Source organism: Rhinolophus ferrumequinum, chromosome 16 (assembly GCF_004115265.2).
Source record: "Rhinolophus ferrumequinum isolate MPI-CBG mRhiFer1 chromosome 16, mRhiFer1_v1.p, whole genome shotgun sequence".
In the NCBI taxonomy this organism is placed as follows: Eukaryota; Metazoa; Chordata; class Mammalia; order Chiroptera; family Rhinolophidae; genus Rhinolophus; species Rhinolophus ferrumequinum.
The window spans coordinates 4,811,868-4,832,278 of NC_046299.1; the positions used below are offsets into that span (position 1 = coordinate 4,811,868).

Consider the following 20,411-nt stretch of genomic DNA (forward strand, 5'->3'; position numbering starts at 1 on the left):
TCTACTTTAAATGCAAGATGATTTTCTTCCTTTCAAACCAAATCTGACATCGGTTAATTTTATTTTAGATAAAAGGTGTCTTTTTTCAAAGCCATGTTCAGTTAACCCAGTATAAAGAACAGATGGAGTGACACACTGAAATAGCCTAATTGGGGAAGATATTTGATGTAGAAGATGTGATTCCTTTTTAAGGAAAATTTGCCCTGTTTTAAAAGTGGTAGGCCAACTTAGGAACATCAGTATGGTGTCTCATCTCTTTCTTGGTTTCACAACCTCCAAAGAACTGGACACAAAGGGATGTATTATAGTCTGCTATGGGCTGAATTGTAAACCCCCCGCCCCCCAATTTATGTGTTGCCGTCCTAACCTCCAGGACCTCAGAATGTGACTGGCCTTGGAGATAGGTCTTTAAAGAGGTAAATGAGGTCCTATGGGAGGGTCCTGGTCCAATATGACTGCTGTCCTTATAAGAAAAGGAGGTTAGGACACAGGCAAGCACAGAGGACACGGGGAGAAGACAGCCATCTACAAGCCGAGAGAAGAAGACTCAGGAGGAACGGACGCTGCTGACGCCTCGGTCTCGGCCGGGCTTCTAGCCCCCAGAACTGGGAGAAATTCCGCTTCTGTTGCTTGAGCCACCCAGGCTGTGGTACTTGGTTATGGCACCCTGAGCCGACTGATACTGATTTTGAAGAGGTTGGACGTTATCTTTAATTACTGAATGGGTCTCAATGAGAAAATAGGATTTGATAAAGAGAACTTGTCAGACAAGAGTATGATGTATATTGGACAGCAAAGAATGTAGTGTTTCCTTTTCAGTTTCTCTCATTTATTGGTTGGGGCTTTTGTCAAAGCTGAGTCTAAACACCTGAGAAAACACAGGGTGATTTAAGCTCATAATCCCTGTGATGGTAATTTGATTACCTGCTTGATGGTATCTCCAGTCTGTTAACTCCAGGAGGCCAGGAAGCTTCCTCAGCACCCCACACAGAGCCCGGCGCATAGTAGTTGTTCAATAAATATTTGTCTGATGAGTGAGTAAATAAATGGTTTCACTATGACTGTATGTCATGAGTTATGGAATTTATGTCTGAAAAGGTTATATTCATTCTATATTCACATGAATAAAATTTCAGTGTATTGGGTATATAATGGGTTATTTCCATTTTAAACAACTCAAATAAACTCAAATGCACTCATTATAAATTCCATTGAAATATAGTATAACTTTGATATAAAAACTCCTTTATTCCTCCATAAGCTTGACTATATCAGATATTCACTGATTTCTGCTGAATCATAGGAAAAATCAGACCCTGGAGTTATACCACATGTTTATACTTCGGGAGGTACTTTCACATCCATCATCAGTTTTGATCTCCAAAACTTCCTATGAGGTAGAAAAGGTAAATAGATTTTTTCTTTGGAACTGGGCTTCCATCAGCGTTTATTCCCCAGGTCAGTGTTACCCTGACCTGCTCAGCAATTCCAGAGAGGTCTTTTCTGTCCTTGTTCCAGGCTGAGATGACATTCATTCATTCATTCCTAGAAACTCACCCCTTGTTGCTGGTACCCGTCGTTCATACCAGGGCCAAGGCTGTCATGGGATCCTGACCCGGAAGGGTAGGGTACCCTCTTGATGTCGAAAACCAGCTGGACAATGAAGCCTGGTTTTCTCCAGAGGAATTACTGTTTTCCCCTTGATCTACAGCTCTGGAAAGCAAGGCTCCTCCGGGGTCCTGTGGCCGGACTGGGAGCCCCAGGCTCAGGACGGACAGTAGGAGGTCCGAGTCCCAGCCCGCCATCCTTTCCGCCTTATCTCCGCAGATGCACCCGCTGCAGCTGCTTAAAAGTACTCATTCTGGGCTCATCTCCATGCATCCTGATTCATCCTAGGTCCAGGGAGGGAGGGGTCCAGAAATCCGCATTTTAAAACCAGCCCCTAGGTGTTGTTTATGCAGGTGGTCACTGGCCCAAACTATGGAAAACAGTGCTCTATAAAATAAAACCAGTGCTGCACAGATTCCGAGATGGATTTGTTTTCTCTCCCAGGACTAGCATCAGAAGGTCTTCCCAACGTCATCTGCCCACTGGGACTCCCGGAACCTTTCAGAACACTGATGCCTGGGCCCCACCCCAGGGGTCCTAATGTAATTGTGTAAGGGCAAGGCTGAGCATAGGGGTTTTACAAGCTCCAGGTGACTCATGTGCCACTGGGCTGAGAACCATGAAAGGGTTTTGAGAGGGCCTGGCTCGTGTCGGCCATCTGGAAAAAGGTAGCCAGTGATTTTTCACTTTTTTTTAAAAGATGAAGTAAATTTTCAGATGACTCTCCTATCAGTTTCTTCCTCTTCACCTACGGAATCTCTCGTCATGTTTGAACTTGCAATTTTTCGCATACCTTTAAAATACGACCCTGTGTGAGGTGATGGATATTGCCATGAAACACAATAAAGAAAAAGAAAAGGAGAAACCAAGAAAGACAAGCCGACCATCTTCCAGTGTCTCCCAGGAAGCACCGATGAGCCTCGGCCGAGTGCTAAGGTGACACGCGGGGGGCCACCCATGAAAAGGCCAGCTGGAGGAGAACAGGGCGTTCGTGGAGTAAATGAATACTAATCCTGCTCTGAAAAAAACAAAAATGCCCCTGTGCCTGCTTCTCATGTCTCAAGGCAAGAGTACGCTTTGCTCTCATCGACCTAGGGCTTTCCGCTCCTCCAACAGACGAGCAGCCCCCTGCGCTGCTCCCATTTCTCAACGTGTACTCCCGGATCACGTACATCAGCATCACGGGGATGTTGGTTAAACTGCAGATGCCTGCCCCTCCCGCCCCCCGCCCCCCCCCCCCCACACACAGAACCACAGAACCAGAACCTCTGGAGCCTGGGGAAGCTGCCATTGTAAAACTGCAGGTGACCGTTAGGCACCTCGGAGCTTGAGACCTGCTGCCCCCGTGCTGAGAACCAACTGCACGTTCTGGGGCCCCCGAGGTGAAGGCTGCAGGCACTGGGGGTTGAGGAGCTGCCAGTATTATTTTGGATCCTGTGCAGTTCATGCAAGGGCTTATCTGAAGCACTAGACTAATGAACGTCAAACGGGGGCTTGGCAAGCATGTGCCAGTGCTGGAGTCCATTCAGTGTCTGTCTTCTGCCGCTCCGCCCATGTACCCGATGAAAGCAAAGCAAAGACAGAGGACACTCTTCTGCCTGCTCTCAGCCTGCTTGCGTGTTGTATTAAAAGTACCAGCACATAGTGTTGGACACACTAGTGATTTACTGTTAGGACATACAACCTGCTGATGAGGAAATCTGGAACCCCTTGACCGTGATATGGACAGAAACCTGTGTTTCTGCAGCAGAGCATCGAAAGGCAGCTGAACTGTCTCAGTCCTAACCCCACCCCACCCCATTCTGATAAGTGATGGTCGTGGTCAGCGTGCCAGTCGGGTCAGCTGTCAGCCTTGAAGGTTGATTGCTGTTGTTTTGCTCTCTGGGATTTGACCCAATGAGGGCAAGCATGGGGAACCACACTGAACTCCATGTAAACCAGCAGACGTGGGGATTCCTCCGGGGAGCTGGAGACCCAGGCAGGGAGGGGGATCCCGGGACTCAGGCTGCTGTTTCCATGGAGAAGCGCTGACTCACCTCCACGTGAGCGTGTACCCCAAGCCCCGCCTCCTCCAGAATTGTGTCTGCTCTCCCCGGTGAGGCTGTGGGTCTGTATCAGGCACTCCTGGACCTGGTGGGGTTGCTTATCGACATTTGATGATCCCCATCACACACAGACCATTAAATAAACTAGAAATAGACACCTGTCAGAGACAAACCAATTCCCCAGGCGGAGAAATGTTTCCAGGATGTATAATCGGTTCACAAACAGATTGGGTTTCCTGCCCTTCAGAACAAATGCTTGGAGGTGCTGTCGGGTGTGTGGCCAAAGCCTTGGACGGGAGTGTCAGGGACAGCGTCCTGTGGGCCTTTGAAAGAGGGTTTTTTGTCTGTGGTACAATGGACGACTTGAATAATTGCCATCTCTTTCCATTTGCAGGAGACGCTGGCATCACAGAACACAAAAATGATTTCATCCATAGTCATCTCACAGCTGATTGATGAGAATAAATCAAAAAAGAATGGGGCCGCCTTACCTGTGGCGTGCCCGCTGGCTCAGCCTCACCTGTGTCCCATGAGGCGGTCTCTGGCTAATCGCAGTGGAGTCACCATCGACAGGGCGTTCGCCTTCCTTCCGGGCAGATCAGGAATTCAGACGTCACCGGTGGGGATGCAAGGACCTGAGACAGAGCCACCCCCCAGAGAGAAGCCTTGCAGCCGCCCCCAAAAGGGGTTTGCATCCATCACCATCACCGCCAGGCGCGTGGGCCCCCCAGCCAGCACCCTGGTGTGGGGGGCTGTGCAAGACCCACTTTGCACCAAGTGCAGGGCCCAAGGCATGCTGCTCGCGGACCCCTCTGCTCTGGCCGGTAGTGCTGATCCATGTCAGCACAACGGACCCTTCGCTTGCACAGAATTCTCCAGAAACAGCTCTGTGATGAGACTGACGTTCCCTGAGGCCCATGCACGGCTGTGTGAGGGACACGAGTACTGGGTCCCCAGTGTGGACGACAGACAGAACAGGTTTTCTCCAGGCACCCCGCAGTCAGGAAAGAGCCCGCTGGTGTTCAGCTCCTGTGTCCATCTCAGGGTGTCTCAGCAGTGTCCGAATTCCATCTACTATCTGGACAGGTCCCTCTCTGTCCCCATTGAGCCACCTCAACTGGCGGGCCCTAAAATGCACAGATCTGTCCTGTCGCTCAACCTAAATTGCAGTTCACACAGATTGACACCAGATGGAGTAGATGGCACAGCTAACGGAGGGCCAATAGGCAGCACCCTCAAGCCAGAGCTCAGGGAGGGAAGCCAGAGCCTCCTGGGTCCACGCTGGGCCCCGAGCGTGCAGGAAAGTTTCTGCAAGGGAAACCCGTCGTTGGGGCGGCTGCATCTGGGGACCAGCTCATGTCCTTGGAGTGACTCCCCTCCCTTGGAGAATACAGATGGAGGGACTCACCAGGTGACTACAAGGAAGGAGAAGGAGGACTATGCAGCTCGTTGTCACACTAGCCTTCGCGCCAACCAACTGTCCATTCACATTCCTGGCTGGAGTTACACGGCAGGTGAGTGACCGCCCACCCTCAGGAGGGGCCACCAAGCGCAGGGGCTCCCCCCTGGTGGGTCAGGTCCTCTGTAAACGCCCTGCCGGGGCGGGTAGTGAGTTTCTTGTCTATAACTTATTCCAAGAAGCGATTCTCGATAGAGTTGCTTTACCTGCTCAGATTGCTGAATTGCGAGCTCGGTGTGGATTTCCGGACGGGGTATGTTTTCTTGCATGATCCTTTTGTGGATTATGAGACACTTTCCCTCAAAGTTTTGTTTCCAACAATACTTCGAGACCATATGTAGCAAGTGGGAAACGATAGCCCTCAAATCAAGTTATTGATAGCTTCGGCGGGTGCCGTTCCAGACAAGGTGGGAAGAACTAAGAGTCATCACCCCCAGAGGTTTCGTCCCCCTGCCCCCAGCATCTGCGTATCCGAGGTGCCCAGAATGCTCCCCTTTTCACTTTTCAATCAGAGAGCTGGTATTTATGGATTGGCCGGAGGAGCCTAGGCTCCACAGCCCCGTAATGGAGTACACGTGTGTGAGTATGTATGTGTTTGTGTGTGTGTGCATGTGTGCGTGCGTGGTAATTATGGGACCGTTTCAAAATGAGGCAAACTGGGGACTCTCTATGTCAAACAGCAGAAGCAGCAGTTTTCTGTTTCCTGGGTTGTATTTTCGGGGGCAACTTGGCCAGAATCTGTTGCTGTTTTGACCATTGCCAGGGCCAGCCAGAATTCCCAAGGTCAGCTGACCCCAGGCTCCCCTCACCTCTCCTTGGAGGTCAGGGAGGGGAAAGCAGACCTTAGCTAGAGCCCACAGTTCGTTCTTTCTCTGTGTCAACTTCCCATTTTCTGCTTTACTTTCTGCAAGAGGCTCTGGTTTATGAATTAGTGAGTTTTCACTTGGGGAGAACATTTAAAGATAATAGTAAAATTGAAAAGGCAGCATATGCATAATAATTTTACAGTGCGATTTTTGTCCATTAAAGCTTTATTAATTAATAAAAACGACAGTAAAATATTCTAAAGCTTTCATGTGTGTAGAAATACTAAATGATGTAATTAATTAAACGAGCATTTGTGTATTAAGTGCTCAGATTTTTAAGGCAATTTGACACAGCTTTCAGATTGATTAGACAGTTGAAATGCCTGAGTCTTATAGATGTATTATTGCAAGGAGGAGAATGTAAGCAGCCATCAGTGTAGCAAAGGTGGGCCTCACTCTACTATTTAAAGGAGTTGCTGAAGCCAGCCACTTCTTCTTCCTTCCTTGCAATAATTCCTTGAGGAAGGTTCTGGAAACATATGACTTACGTTGTTGTAAGCTCATCTTTGTCTTTATGGCTTGTCTCGTGGTGTGACATGATAATTTGCATTTATGGCACTTGCACCAAAGGATCTTTAAAAATCACTAGAGCCAGGACTCACCCGTTCATCTCAGAGCAGAGGGGTGTGAGCAGAGATAACCTCCCAACTTATTTTTGGCTTTGGTGCAGAGGAGATTTTTGACTGTGACTGTCAATGAGTCCTCCTGTGACTGACTTTCTTAGGCAAAGAGTATGAGTGAATTCTGCTTCCCCCAGGCTGACTTCCCTCAGGAGAGCTCTGTGTCCCAAGGGTTCACCCGTGGAGCATGTGAGTGGCTCTACATCACGTAGCCTCATGCTGCCATTTAAGGAAAGAGATACTCGCAGAGGCCCAATCCCCTTTTTCAGAATTGCTGATCTATTATTTTCAAGTGCAGTGAATGGGGCCAGGCCGCACTACCTCTCAGAGCCTGTTTCCTCATTGAGTAATTGGAGAAAGAGGTGGATTTGGTGTTCTCGAAGGTCCCTTCAAGCGTGAAGAAATTTCAGCTCTATTTGCCTGACGTGAAATCTGTGAGGGAAAGAGGCTTCCTGTGACTCTGGGTCCCTTAGTATTGAAGTTCAAAGCCACAGAACCTCAGGCTACCATTGGGGGCACATGCCTCAGACGTGTACAAATGCACACTCACACACTCACACACACACATCCCTGTACTTTCTTGCTCCTGCCCTCAGAAACTAATTCACAGTGGAATGCGTTTCTTCCCAGGTGACAAGCGCGCTGCTTGTCCACTTTGTAGAATTCCTGCCTGAATTTTATAAGCACAACCACCACAGTCTGTGCTGGTGTAACCCGCACAACCCTGCAAGGGGCAGCTCGCTGACCTTCATCCTGACAAAGCGTGGTAGTCGTAACGCAGTTCTCTCCGACACTGGGGATGCTCCTTCAAACTCCAAGGAACGGTTTGTGCCCTCCTGTTGGAAACTGGAATCTTGTCCGAGGCGTCTTGACAGCCTCCTGTGGTGACACATGCCCTTAGTGGTCCCCGTACTTCACAGTTTATGAACCTGATCCTTTGTATCTGAAGGATTCCAAACCAGCACGTGCACAGCGTCCTCTCTAGCTGGCTTACTGACATTCGGCTGCAAGGTGGGTGCAGTCTGGGAGATTCTGCAAATGGAAGCAAGGCGATCTTGGTTCTAGTGCAAGGTCATGAGACAGGAAGTCCTACAAGTTGCGTTCTTCAATGGGCCCCCAGGACACGCACCAGAATGATGACTAAGATTAGGGGAAACTGGATACGAACAAACACTGTGCCGTATGGATAGGCCGTGTCTCCCGGGACGTAGCGCTCTAACAGACCCAGGGTACCTGTTGTCGTTTCAGGGCTGAGGATTTAGGACTGGCTCCCTCTTTGCTCATCTCCTCTGTCCCTGTATGCTTGCTCCTTACATCTGCACCGTGAGTAAGCATCCTGCCAGCACCTGCCAGGTGGGCATTGTACAAACTCCAGCTCCTACTATGAGGAAGAGTTTCATCATCGTTACTGCCACTGCTGTCGTCGTCACCATCATCACCCTGTCAATAACCATCGCGTACACTGTGGAAATCCTTGATGCCAAGCCCCGGGCTACAGCCGTTGTATCCGTTACTTTGAATCATTCAAACCATTCTGTAAAGAGAATATCGTTATCCCTATTTTGTAGGTAAGACAAACAAGGCTTGAAGATTAAATGATTTGTCCAATCCATGTGGCCATTAAGTGCCAGAGCTGAGAACAGTTCCGTGCATCTGGCTCCTGCCAAGCCCTTCTCAGTGACAGCCCTAAGCAGAGCAGTTTGGCTGGTGGGGACCGCCCCCCCAACCCAATGTGCACAACAGCTATCAGACGTGATGTTTGAAGACCACTCTTGGATGTAAGGAGTAGCACTAGTGTTTGATGGCCACTTGCCCTGGTAGAATCTATTAGGAGGGCGAGCTACACAGCATTTCTAACTAAATGTAATGAGCCATGTCATTTGATACGGTTAAAACTTATTAGCTCAGAAATCCTTCCCAGCCTGAAATCCCGTCCTTTGTGGTGTGGTGTGCTATGGCATATACAACGCTGATCCCGGTCGTTCTCTCCTCGCTCGGTATTATATGCCTCAAACAGTATTGACTTCGATATATTACTTATAGTGAATTTCATTTTGCATCCTTGGCCTGGAGCTGAAGCTTTCCCCAGTTCCCACACCATCCAGGCAGATGGAACAAAGCCACCTGATTTTGGAGAAGAGACTGATGAGTACACTTTTTGCCCACATCTATTGGCCCCAAACATTGAGGTTCTATGGCGGACCCTCTGTCTTGGAAGCCTCAGTCAGGGCATAGCCTTCTGGTGGCATTGGGCTCGGACATCTTCGGTGGAGTTTCATATCACTAGTGATCAAAGACGTGAATGACCAGAAAGGAAGGAATCCAAAGGGATTTTCCTGCCAGAACATCACATGCAGGCTGTGTGTGTCTACTAGCGTCCTGACACTAGACTCTCACCCATTAATAGTGAGTGACGTTTATTCCATGAAGGAAGTACGCATACCACTCAAGGGAAGAGTAGATCACAGACTGTGCCTGCGTGAAGCCTACCGGAGAAGTGTGCCTTCGACTCAGCTCCCCCAGCCCCACAGGACTATTTACTGGAAGGCCCAGAAGACATTTGAGGAGCCCTTATTTTACAAATGTGGTTTTTCTTTAATGATCCAGAAATGGAACCAGCAAGCTTTTTTTTTTTTTTTTTTGGTAAAGGGCCAGATAGTAATTAAATTAGGATTTGGGGCCAGATGGTCTCCATAGCAACTACTCAACTCTGCTGTTGTAGAACAAAAGCAGCTACAGACAATGCATAAATGAGTGTGGCTATGCTCCAATAAAACTTTATTTATAAAAACAGGCAGTGGGCCAGATGGGTCCTGCAGGCTTTAACTTGCTGGCTCTGATTCCTCCATCCTCCAAGACAAACTTGACCCTGTTTGCCAGTGCTGCATGTTGGAGGCTCTGGAAATTCGACTCTGAGATGGCATTTAATGGGCTTTTATTGGGGAGTGGTGGTGGGAATGGCAGCACCCGTGGATGTGAGAGAAACAGAAGGAAGCAGGATTTTGCAGGGGGAAGAGTTGCTCTGTGACGCAGTTTTAATGAAGGCCTTAGGGAATTCTAACTTTGGGATGTCCCTTCAAAGTTATTCTAAGTTAAGGCGAGGGGGCTGGGCCTTTATACCCCTTGGCGAGGGGATGTGACCTCAGCTCCCTTTGGCCGGCCAGCTGCCATCCTTGTGGTGCAGTGCCGAGGACTGTGGTCCTGCAGAGGAGTCCCAGGAGCTGGCGGAATGGACCCTTCATTCCCAAGGGGCGTCTGAGTGCCTCACATTTAAATACTGTTTCCACTTTGTGATCCCATAATTCTGTAAAACGAGTCAAGGCTCTCGCCTGGCTGGACCTGGGGCTGTGGGGTGGAGGGGTGGGGTATGGACCTTGGCACCTGTATAAAGAGGAAAGTGGAGACTCCTGCTCTCCCATCCTTGATGTTTATTCATTCACTCAACACCAAATATCGGACAGTTGTCCAGGAGCGGCAGCGGCGACATAGACCTGGGTGGCAGTGGTGCTGCGGGGTGGTCAGATTCCTGGGCGAGGTTGTGAAGGTAAATCCCAGTGTTGTCAATAATCAGATGTCAATACTCAGACATCTAACTGATACCCTGGAAATCAGTCTGCATTGTAGACTGTCGTCAGTGTTCTAAACCTTTAACGAGGGAGGCTTAATTTAGAAGAGGGAGTTGGTCGAGAAGAGCTTTCTGAGGGAGGGACTTGTAAACTGATTCTTAAAGCAACAGTAGAAGGACGGGCATGTGCCAAAGGCTGAAGGCAGAGAGCTTGGCACTTTGGAGGAACTGAGAAGGCCAGTGTGCCTACAATATAGCAAGTAGCACCATGAGGCTGGAGGGGTGACCGCCAGCCATGGTTAGGGTCAAGGTTAGGGGCTTAGAGACAGAACAAGGGTTTACATACAATTGTATCCTGAGTGCAGTCGTGTTTGTTGTAATGTTTACCTTATTGATATAATGTATGCTTTAAAAAGATCACTCCTGCTCCTCAGAGTGTAAGTGATCAGAGAAGGTGGGGCTATTGCTCTGTGTAGGTGGAGCCCTGGCGGGGCTGGGGAGGCAGGGAAGTAGCCTGATGCTGGAATTGACAAGCCTTGGTCATTGATGAGGTCGGGAGGAGGGAACAGAGAGGTGGCAAGGGTGACATCTGGATTTCTGGCTGAGCACTGGGAAACCGTTATATTTTTCTTTTTAACAGACATTTTGTTTTTCATTTTTCAGTTTTAGATTCACAGCAAAACTGAGAGGAAAGTACACAGATTTCCCCTGGCCCCCTGCCCCTCCCCCCGCCACACGCATAACCCTCCACCACGATCAACATCCTACAGCACAGTGGTTTGTTTGTTACACTTAATGAACTACATTGACAATATCCTAAGGGTTCAAAGCCCCTTGTGTACCTTGGGGTCCACTCTCGGTGTTATACACTCTCCGGGTTTGGACAATTATATAAGAACATCTGTCTACCATTGTAGTTTTGCAGAGTATTTTCACTGCCCTAAAAATCCCCGGTGCTCCCTCCATTTATCACTTTCCCCACAACCTCTGGAAATTACTGGTCTTTTTACTGATCCTTAATTTTGCCCTTCCCAGAATGTCATATACTTGGAGTCATAAACATGTAGCCTTTTCACACTGGCTTCTTTCACTTACTAATAATCATTTAAATTTCCTCCATGTCTTTTTTTGTGGCTTGAGAGCTCAATTCTTTTTAGTGCTGAATAGTATTCCATTGTCTGGATGGACCACAGTTTGTTTATCCATTCACCCACCAAATGACATCTTGGTTGTTTCTAAGTTTTGGCAGTTATAGATAAAGCTGCTATAAACATTTGTGTGCTGGCTTTTGTGTGGACATAAGTCTTCAGCTCCTTTGAATAAATATCAAGGAGTGTGATCGCTGGATTATATGGTATATGGACTATATGTTTAGTTTTGTAAGAAACTGCCAAACTCTCTTCCTAAGTGGCTGTGCTCTTTTGCATTGTCACCACCGATGAAGGAGAGTTCCAGTTGCTCCAAACCCTTGTCAGCATTTGGTGGTGTCAGTGTTCTGGATTTTTGTGTGGTGGTATCTTGTTTTAATTTACATTGCCCTGGTGGCATATGATGTTATCGATATTCTCCTGGCTATCAAATTAATACATTATAGGTGGCCATGAATAATAAAAAGCAGAATAAAAAGCTCAGGAACCCTGAAATAATTATTGTTAATATTCTAACATATTTTCTTCCATTCTCTTTCTGCACATGTCTACTTTTTATTTTAAATAGTTGAGATCCCACTACATATACAATTTCCTTCTGGGTCTCTGCCACTTAGTACCATTTCATACTATCCGAATAATCTTAGTGCATACTCATTTGCCATCTGTAGATCTTCCTTGGTGAGACGTCTATAAAGGGCTTTGGCTCATATTTTATTCAGGTTGATTGTTTTCTTATTGTCAAGTTTTAAGAGTTCTTCACATATTTTGGATAACAGGGAAGAAGGATTTTTTCCACATGGGTGGTATGTCAGGACGAGCAGAGAAGGTCCTGAACACCATGGGACAAGTCATGTGTGAAGTGTCAGTGGGATAGCAGGTGCAGATGGCAAGCTGAGGGTTGGACCCATGAATCTGGAGCCCAAAAGAAAGTTCTAGGTTAGAGTTATGGTTTGGGGAGCCTTCTTCCTAGAGTTGGTGTTTTATGCCACAGAAGTGCTTGAGAACACCCAGGGAGAGAGAAGGACAGAAAGTGAAAAGGACCTGCAAGTGCTAATATTTAGAGGTCTGGCGGGGGCAGCAGCATTTCAGCTCAGTACTGGTCCTCCCACCTCTCCAGCCGTGGCTTTTGTTTCTGAGGCCATGCTCTGTGACCAGTAGCTTCACAGGTTTTACTGCAGTTACTCCTCCCTCAAAGTCCACGGGAGAAGTACATTATTTTCCTTCATTTTCCAGGTTGGGAAACTGAGATACCAAGATGTAAAGTGATTTGCCCAGGCCTCACCGCTAGTTATGTGGGGGCAGGCCAGACTTCGCACTCATGAACTGGCTGTGTTCCCATGGCCTCCTGATGCCACCTCCCAGGCCACTGGTGTCACCTTCCTGCTCTTCGTAATGGTCCCCTCACCTCTGGGACCCCAGGCTTAGAAGTTTGAATTGTCTCTGAACTCTTGATTCCCTTAACCATGGTGCCACAAGTCAAAAGTCAAAAGTCTCTTATGTCCATCCATCTTTTCCATGTTCACTGCCGCTGTCCTCATCAAGCCTTTATCTTCATGAAATTTTTATGCCCAAATGGATTTATTTTCCTGACTATCAAATTAATACATTATAGGCAACCAAGAATAATAAAAAGCAGAATAAAAAGCTCAGTATTCTGAAATAATCATTAATATTTTAGTATATTCCATTCTCTTTCTATGCATGTCTGATTTTTTCTTTTAAATAGTTGAGATCCAGGGGCATATGTACTTTCCCTCTGGGTCTCTGCCACCTAGCACCATGTCATAAATATTTCCTGCTATTGATAGTACTTTACAAAGATAACTTCTACTGATTATGGCATAGTTTTATGGATATATCAAAGTTTACCTATTTCTTCATTGTTGGTCCTGAAAGTTGTTAGTCATTTTTCACTTTTTGAAATAATATGAATGTGAACACTTGGCGTTTAAGGCTTTTCTGTATTCTGGATTATTTGCTTTAGAAAAAAACCTCCTTGAAATGGAATATTTAAATCAGACAGTATTAGCCTTTTTAATGTTCTTGATTCGATGTCAAGTGAGACTCCAGCAAAAGCCTAGGTGAAGACCCTTTCTGTATGTGCTTGGCCAAGATTAGGTGTCAATTTGCAAATCTCTGCACATTTCCAGATGAAAAATACTGCTTTGTTGTGGTTTGAGCTGGCACCTCTGTGATTGCTAGTAAAGGGGAGCATTTTGCTTTATGGTTCCTGCTTCTCAAGAACCTTGACCTTGGCCATGGCTGACTCAGTGGCCCCCCCACCCGTGTTGCCTCCCCTCTCCTCAGCAGTATCAACATTTGGGGGCACATCGTTCTCAGTTGCACACTGTAGGATGTTTAACAGCATGCCTCGTCTCTACCTATTAGACGCCAATACCCTCCCTCCCACTCGTGACAACTGCAAATGTCTCCGGGCATTATCTGGGTGGGAGTGGGTGGGCGGAGCTACGACAAAAGCACTCTTCATTGAGAACCGCTGGCTGTACTGTGCCCAGCCTCCCGACGCCCCCGGTGATTGGGGACCACCCTGCTCAGCATCCTCACTGCCCACGCACTGACTGAGCTGCAGTGCGTCTCCCAGCCTCATCTGTCCAGTATAAGACTCCTGGGAATTTTGTGGCCTTGCAATGCAATGTATGTGCGAGGTCATCGGGGCCATTTTCTTCGTGTAGACAGCACGTTCCCGAGGTCAGGACCCAGGTCTTATCATGGGCACTGACCTCTCCACGCCCAGCTGTGTGCCCTAGAGCACAGAGCACTGGCTTAGGACCTGTGCTCGGCAGACAACAGGCCATTCTGATGACCCAACAAAGCCTTGCTGATGTCAAGGTCACTTAAAAGCTTGCCGCCTTTTCTTTTTCAAACCACCTCTCCCCTCGGCCACACCCCACGCCCCTCTGCCTAGGAAAGAGTGGGGAGCCATGTCACATTCACCATCCAGAGGGAGGGGGTTAAAATAAAGGGAAAACTATAGCATTCCCACTTGGTTTTTAAAGTAAGAGAGGGTGGGAATCTGAAAATACTGTTTTTCTCTAAGAACTCAATAAGAATAATCAAGTGTTGTCATGGAACAAGTTTATTTTCTTCAGATGGTCAAAGTCAATGCCGAAAAACAGAAGATACATGAACAGTGTTGCAAAAATAGTTTGAATGTTTTTTTGTGTGTAACTCACAGTAAGGCTTGGTGAGACTATATGTTTTCCCCCATAATCTTGAATGTGACGTGAAGACCATTCCAGAGTCTTCTAGTCTCCAGAGGTTGTTCACGTCAGCCACCCCAGCTGTCTGTACTAAGAAAAGGGCTTTCTTTTTTCTTTCCGAGGGCCTCCCTGAATTGTATGAAAGGGTTATGTCCCCACACTACTTAGAAAACAGTCATTCTAATGGGCGATTCACTCAAGTTTGCCAAGTAGGGAGTGAGAGAAATGGACTCAAAGCCTGTAGCAGGTTGATGGGACGATGGTTGGATTTGTAAACTGGGGAACTTCAGAGTAACCCTTTACGCGAGCATAAGAAGAGTGACCATCAGGGTGACCTAGCAGAAGCTCCAGGGGTTTGGGAAGGAGACCCATCTCAGTTTCAATTAAAACTCTGCCAGTTGCTGACCTGCGTCCTCTAGGAGGTGATTTACATGAGGAGTACCAAGCTTAGTGGGGACTGAGTACATTTTGTAATCATCATTAGTCTTCAGTTTCATCTGAGCAGTCGGTAGGAAATCATGTTAGACATGATTTTGGAAAGAGGAAGTGATAATAGCTTGGTGAATTCTGTAAGGAAAAGCATCTCAGATATAGATGACCCTGGAAAAAAGAAAAAAAAGTAATAATCTGAGAAACAGGTGGTGTGTTTAATTCCTTTGGCGCGATGTTTTCTTTTTTGTTTTTGTTTTTGCTATTTCCCCAATTATCTTAAAGCAGAAGCTCAGCTCTTTCCAAAACATGTAATTTTATTTTTGTTGTTACCGACTAACATTGGAGGGACCCCCTGTGAAGTCATCTTAAACTATGTTGTCCAAGGAGTTTGTTGGTAAATGCAGAAACCTTGTAGACATTGCCATCGTGAGGTCATTTCTGTCCCATGTTCGGTCATAGCTGCATGAAGCCATTACTGTGGGTGAAGTGTCACAGCTCACAGTGGGGCACGCTAGTGACCTCACGTGGTTCAGCAGCTGTTACCAGAGAGTGTGGAAAAGGTGTTCTTCAGCAGGGAGGGCGTCAGACACATCAGGGGTGCTTTTTCAAAGTACCTGTGCTGGATCTACCTACGTACCTATGCTAAGTACCTACGCTAGAATCTGAATCTGTGCCTCCCTGGTTAAGAGCCCTGTTGGAGGCGGGAGGGGATGGAAATTTTTCTTCCACCTAAGTTCTCTCTGGGGCTCTTCCAACAAAAGATATATTTCACACGAGAAAACCAAGCAAGTCTATTAACATGTATTCTGCAGGTGTACCCGGGAGCTTCCCAGGGGAAAATGAGTAACTCAAAATGGTGGCTTAGAACCCTGCCTTCTACAGCATCGTCAGCAAAGAATAATCATTTTGTGGAGAAATGACAGGATAAAGGAAAGCCGTTTGAGGCATCCAAGGTCAGCAAAGTGAAAAGGTAAAAACATAAAAGGACACTACCAGTGGATGAAGGCTAGTGAAGTTAGTAACGTCTATGGCAGTTCCTCTGGTGTCTTCTCCAGCTGATGGGGGCTAAAGTTGGTTCCAGTTATGAAATAAATTCTGTTTTTCCTAATAGAGAAGAGAGAAGGGACACTTTGTAAATTTATATCCTGCTTTTAGGCAAGTAGGGGGAAGGCAGAGAGCTTTCCTCATATCTGCTGCTTCTCAATTGGCTTCACCTCAAAAAAACCCTTATACCAAAATGGCATATTTTGGGTGGTGTGTTCTGCTCCCCTTCATGGACAGTCCTGTTCTGGGGGACAGCTTGTCCCTTCTATGCATCTTGATGCTCAGCTATTTAGGGGTAGAGGTCAGACTCTTCCAGGTTGAGATCCCCAAGAGGTCCTGGGGACAGATGCGCAGGACAGGTGTTCTCTTTGCTGGAAACACAGCCTTTGTCATGCTCTTATGAAGGGAACCTGCTGCCGCAAATCCTGCCCTTCCCCACTCTTGATTCATGTGATAAATGCCCTGTAGAAACATCAACACTCATAGTCCGGGTGAGGAGTATGTAAGTTGGACCATTAAGTGCTGGTTGTCTATAGATTCAGAAGTTGGAGATGAATGCTGCAAAAATTCAGTTTTTTGTCATCATTTGCCCAATGAGTGGGAGCATTTGCACCTGAGGACTATATCACTTTGGTCTTCTGTAGAAGTGCGTTTGCTTTCACTGTGCTGTGATGTTGTATCACAATCCTACATTAAGGATGTGGGTCATTCATTTATACCATGTTATTTATCTGCCCGACAAGAAACACACAAAAAACCTTCACCCTCCCTGTTCCTCGAGTTGTGCATCTGAGCAACTGGTTCTTAGCCCTCAGAGCATTTGACCCAGGCAGCTCCTGTTGTTCCTCCTCTGACATTGTGTGTTTGAAAATGCAGGGCTAACTCTGAGACCTGTCTCTTGCAAATATACAGAGTCTTATTTGGCGTTCTGGCTTTGTCTTGTCTTTTCTATGCGTAAATAAATCAGCTGGCTGAAATAAAGGGAAAAAATTATATAGTTTTACTTACGATCTGCTCCCTCCTTGGGCAGGAAACTAAATGGAAGACCCAGGCTTGCTGTAGAACAAGATGATACACAATCTGTGGTGTTTTAAGAAAATAGAAGCTTTTCGATGGTAGTGTTGATCAAATGGCATCCTGTCCCCACCCTCATAAATGTGTGTGTGTGTGTGTCTGTGTGTGTGTAAGACCAAGTGACCCGCTTCAGTTCAAACAATGATAACAAAGGAGCTGTGACATGGAGCAGGAGACCCAGCCAGCAAAGTTTGGGAGGGCTGGTCCATAAAGCACACTGCATGTCACAGGGCTGTACGTTAGAGAAATGGCGCTTACCTAGACATCGGCGGGAAAGTTGTGCTGATGTACTCGGTGTGGCAAAACCTAGCGGGGTTCTGCCAGCTGAGAACCCACCTGGGCTGGAGGCGCAGCTGATGGCACCATGGTTTCTCTCCAGGTCTAACTTCATCCATTAAAATGTTGCTTAGTAAAGGGCGTAAATGTGATCAGTGTCTTCTTCCACCTTTGCTTTTGTAATGTTTTTTCTCCCCTTATTGCTAAAGTAAAATGTACATTGTGAACATTAAAATGTAGATAAGCAAAAAAGAGGAAAATGAAAAGCAACTGTGACCCCAACACCCACAGATAACAGCACTGCTAGTATTTCAGTAGCTTTCCCCAAAAGATTACTTGGTACTTCTCATATATGCACCAGTCTTTTTATTCTTTCTTTCCTTTTCTTAACAAAAGGAGGGTCATGGAAAACATGGAGAAAAAGCCCAGGTTTTTTTCTCAACAATGAAACGTGAAATTGCTTTTCAGGTCCTGCAACCATCACATGGCTACATAGGCTTCCGCTGTATAGATTTACCTAAACTATTTTTTAAACATCCTTGTCGAATAGATTGTTTCCATTTTTATAACAGTGTGTTGATAAATGTCCTTGTAAGAGAATCTTCATAGGCATTTTATGTGATTTCCTTAAACCAGACTCCTAGAACTTCTGGTTCAAATAATAGGCACAATTTTAAGGCTTTTGATATAAATTTCCAAATGATACTCTATGTCAGTTGTGTCAATACACTATTAACACATAAATACCAGCTTCCCTGAGCATGCACAAGCATTGGGTATCGTCATTACAAATATTTCCATGTCATTTTGATAAGTGAAAAATGGTATTTATGATATATTAATTTGTATTTTTTGGATGGAGAGATTGAACTTTCCTCGTGTTTATTATACATCTGTAATTCTTTTGTGAATTGCCTCTATGATTTCTTTGGCCATTTTTCTTTAATCTTTTTTTCTTTTGAATTTTTATTTGTTAAAACTATCCTTTTGTACTTTTTAATGTTGTTTATTATAACTTTTTAAACTTTGGATTTTGAGATAATATCAGATTAACAGAAGAGTTGCGGAGATAATACAGAGAGTTCCTATGTATCCTGTATATAAGCTTCTTCCGATGGCAACGTCTTACATAATCACAGTACTTTTATCAAAGCCAGAGTTTCTCAATTTAGCACTATTGCCATCTTGGACGGGATGATTCTTGGTTGCAGGGGTGGGGGCTGTCCTGTGTAATATGGGATGTTTAGCTGTATCTCTGCCTCTGCCCAAGAGATGCCATTAGCATCTGCCCATCTCTCCCCAGTTATACAACCAAAAATGGCTCCACACATAGCCAAATGTTCCTTGGGGAGCAAAATCACCCACAGTTGGGAATCCCAAAGAAATCAATAATGGTACAATACTATTAACTGAACTGCAGACTTTATTCAGATTTTACCCGTTTTTCCACCAATGACCTTTCTCTGTTCCAGGATCCTACACAGGATGTCGTGTTACATTTAGTCATCATGTCTGTTTATGGTATTTTTTGACAATCAGATGTTATCTTAATCCTTTTCCCTTTGTTATCACTGACAGGCTTAGAATGGCCTTCTCTGGCCTATATTCCTCTCTAGCTCCTTTATTTCATCCTGCAATCCCTCTGGATAGATTTCCTCAAATAGCGTAAGGTTGGGATGTATTTTTTCCTACGTGGTTTGCCAGTTGTCTACCAACTATTGATGAGATAATCCATTATTTCTCTCCTTGTTGAAAATGTCAGTCGTATATTCGTATGTACACAAGGATTCCCCTGGTTCATGCAGTTGTTTCCTTCTAGAAAAGTGCATGTCACTTGAATATTATGTGACTCCCAAAAGCTACTCTGTTGTTGTCTATGGATTTGAAAGATGCTACTTTTAACTACTGCTAAGTGTAAACTGTTGGCATTGGATGTACCTCATTACTGTGGGAGTCAGATGGTTAGAGAGACAGGCTGGCATCATATCTTTTCAGATTTTACTTTTTACTTTAAATATGCACCTTCTCCATCTCATCCTACACTGTTGTTTGTTTTTAGTCAACTTATATTAAATTTATTGACTTATATTAAATTTAATGTACGAGTATATGCTCATGTAACCAACACCACATTGAGAGACACATATTTTCATCACTTCAGAAAAATAGCTGGCCCCTTTGCAGTCAGTCTTCCCCCTTCCCTCAGCCCCAGGAAACCACTGAGCTACTTTCTGTCACTATTCTAGAATCTATAGAAATTGAAGTAAATTGCACTTTCTTTATGTAAGGTTTCTTTCATTCAGACTAACGCATTTGAACTCTTTCCTGTCGTTCGTTGCATCTATCTTTCTTTAACTTCTCTCTGCCGTGTTTAGCATTTTCATTACACAGCTCTTTCACATAGTTTGTTAAATGTATCTTTAGTTATTTCATATCCTTTATGCTACTATAAATGAATGATCATGATTTATAAAAATTGCATTTCCAACTTTTTTTGCCTATGCATAAACCTGTGTCCTTGAATCCTGCAACCTTGTTAAAAGCACTTAATTATAGTCGTGTTTTTGTGGAGTCCTCAGGATTTTCTGTGTACATGCTATTATGTATAAAGTTTTATTTATTCTTTTCCCATCTTAATGTCTTTATTTTTTTAATTTATTTTTTATTTTTATTTATTTATTTTTGCCTTATTGCACTAGGTAAGGCTTACAGTAAAATGTTGACTAGAAGTGAGAAGAGTGAGCATCTTGACTTACTCTCTTGTTACCTGTAGAGATTTGGGATAGATTCCATCGAGCAGGTTGAGGAAGGTTCCTTCTATTCCTAATTTTTTCCTTTCTTTCTTTATTCTGATAAAACTTATATAACATAAAATTTATGGTTTTAACACACTTTTATGTGTACAGTTCTGTGGCATTAAATAGATTCACATTGTTTTGCAACCACAGCTCTCCATCCACAGAACTTTGTTCATCTTGCCAAACTGACTACCTATTAAACACAACTTCCCATTTCACCTTCCCTCTAGTCTCTGGAAACCACCGTTCTAC

The 20,411-nt window shown here is 45.4% G+C and overlaps 1 protein-coding gene across 4 annotated transcripts in view; it reads left to right on the plus strand.

Moving 5' to 3' along the window:
* The window catches only part of C16H10orf90 (chromosome 16 C10orf90 homolog), a 193,051-nt gene that overhangs the window by 131,690 nt on the left and 40,950 nt on the right, over positions 1–20,411 (plus strand). For all 4 annotated transcript variants that reach the window (XM_033129827.1, XM_033129825.1, XM_033129824.1 and 1 more), the window contains one exon: positions 4,048–5,167. In XM_033129827.1, the coding sequence (XP_032985718.1) occupies positions 4,048–5,167 (1,120 nt within the window). The remainder of the gene's footprint in view (positions 1–4,047; positions 5,168–20,411) is intronic.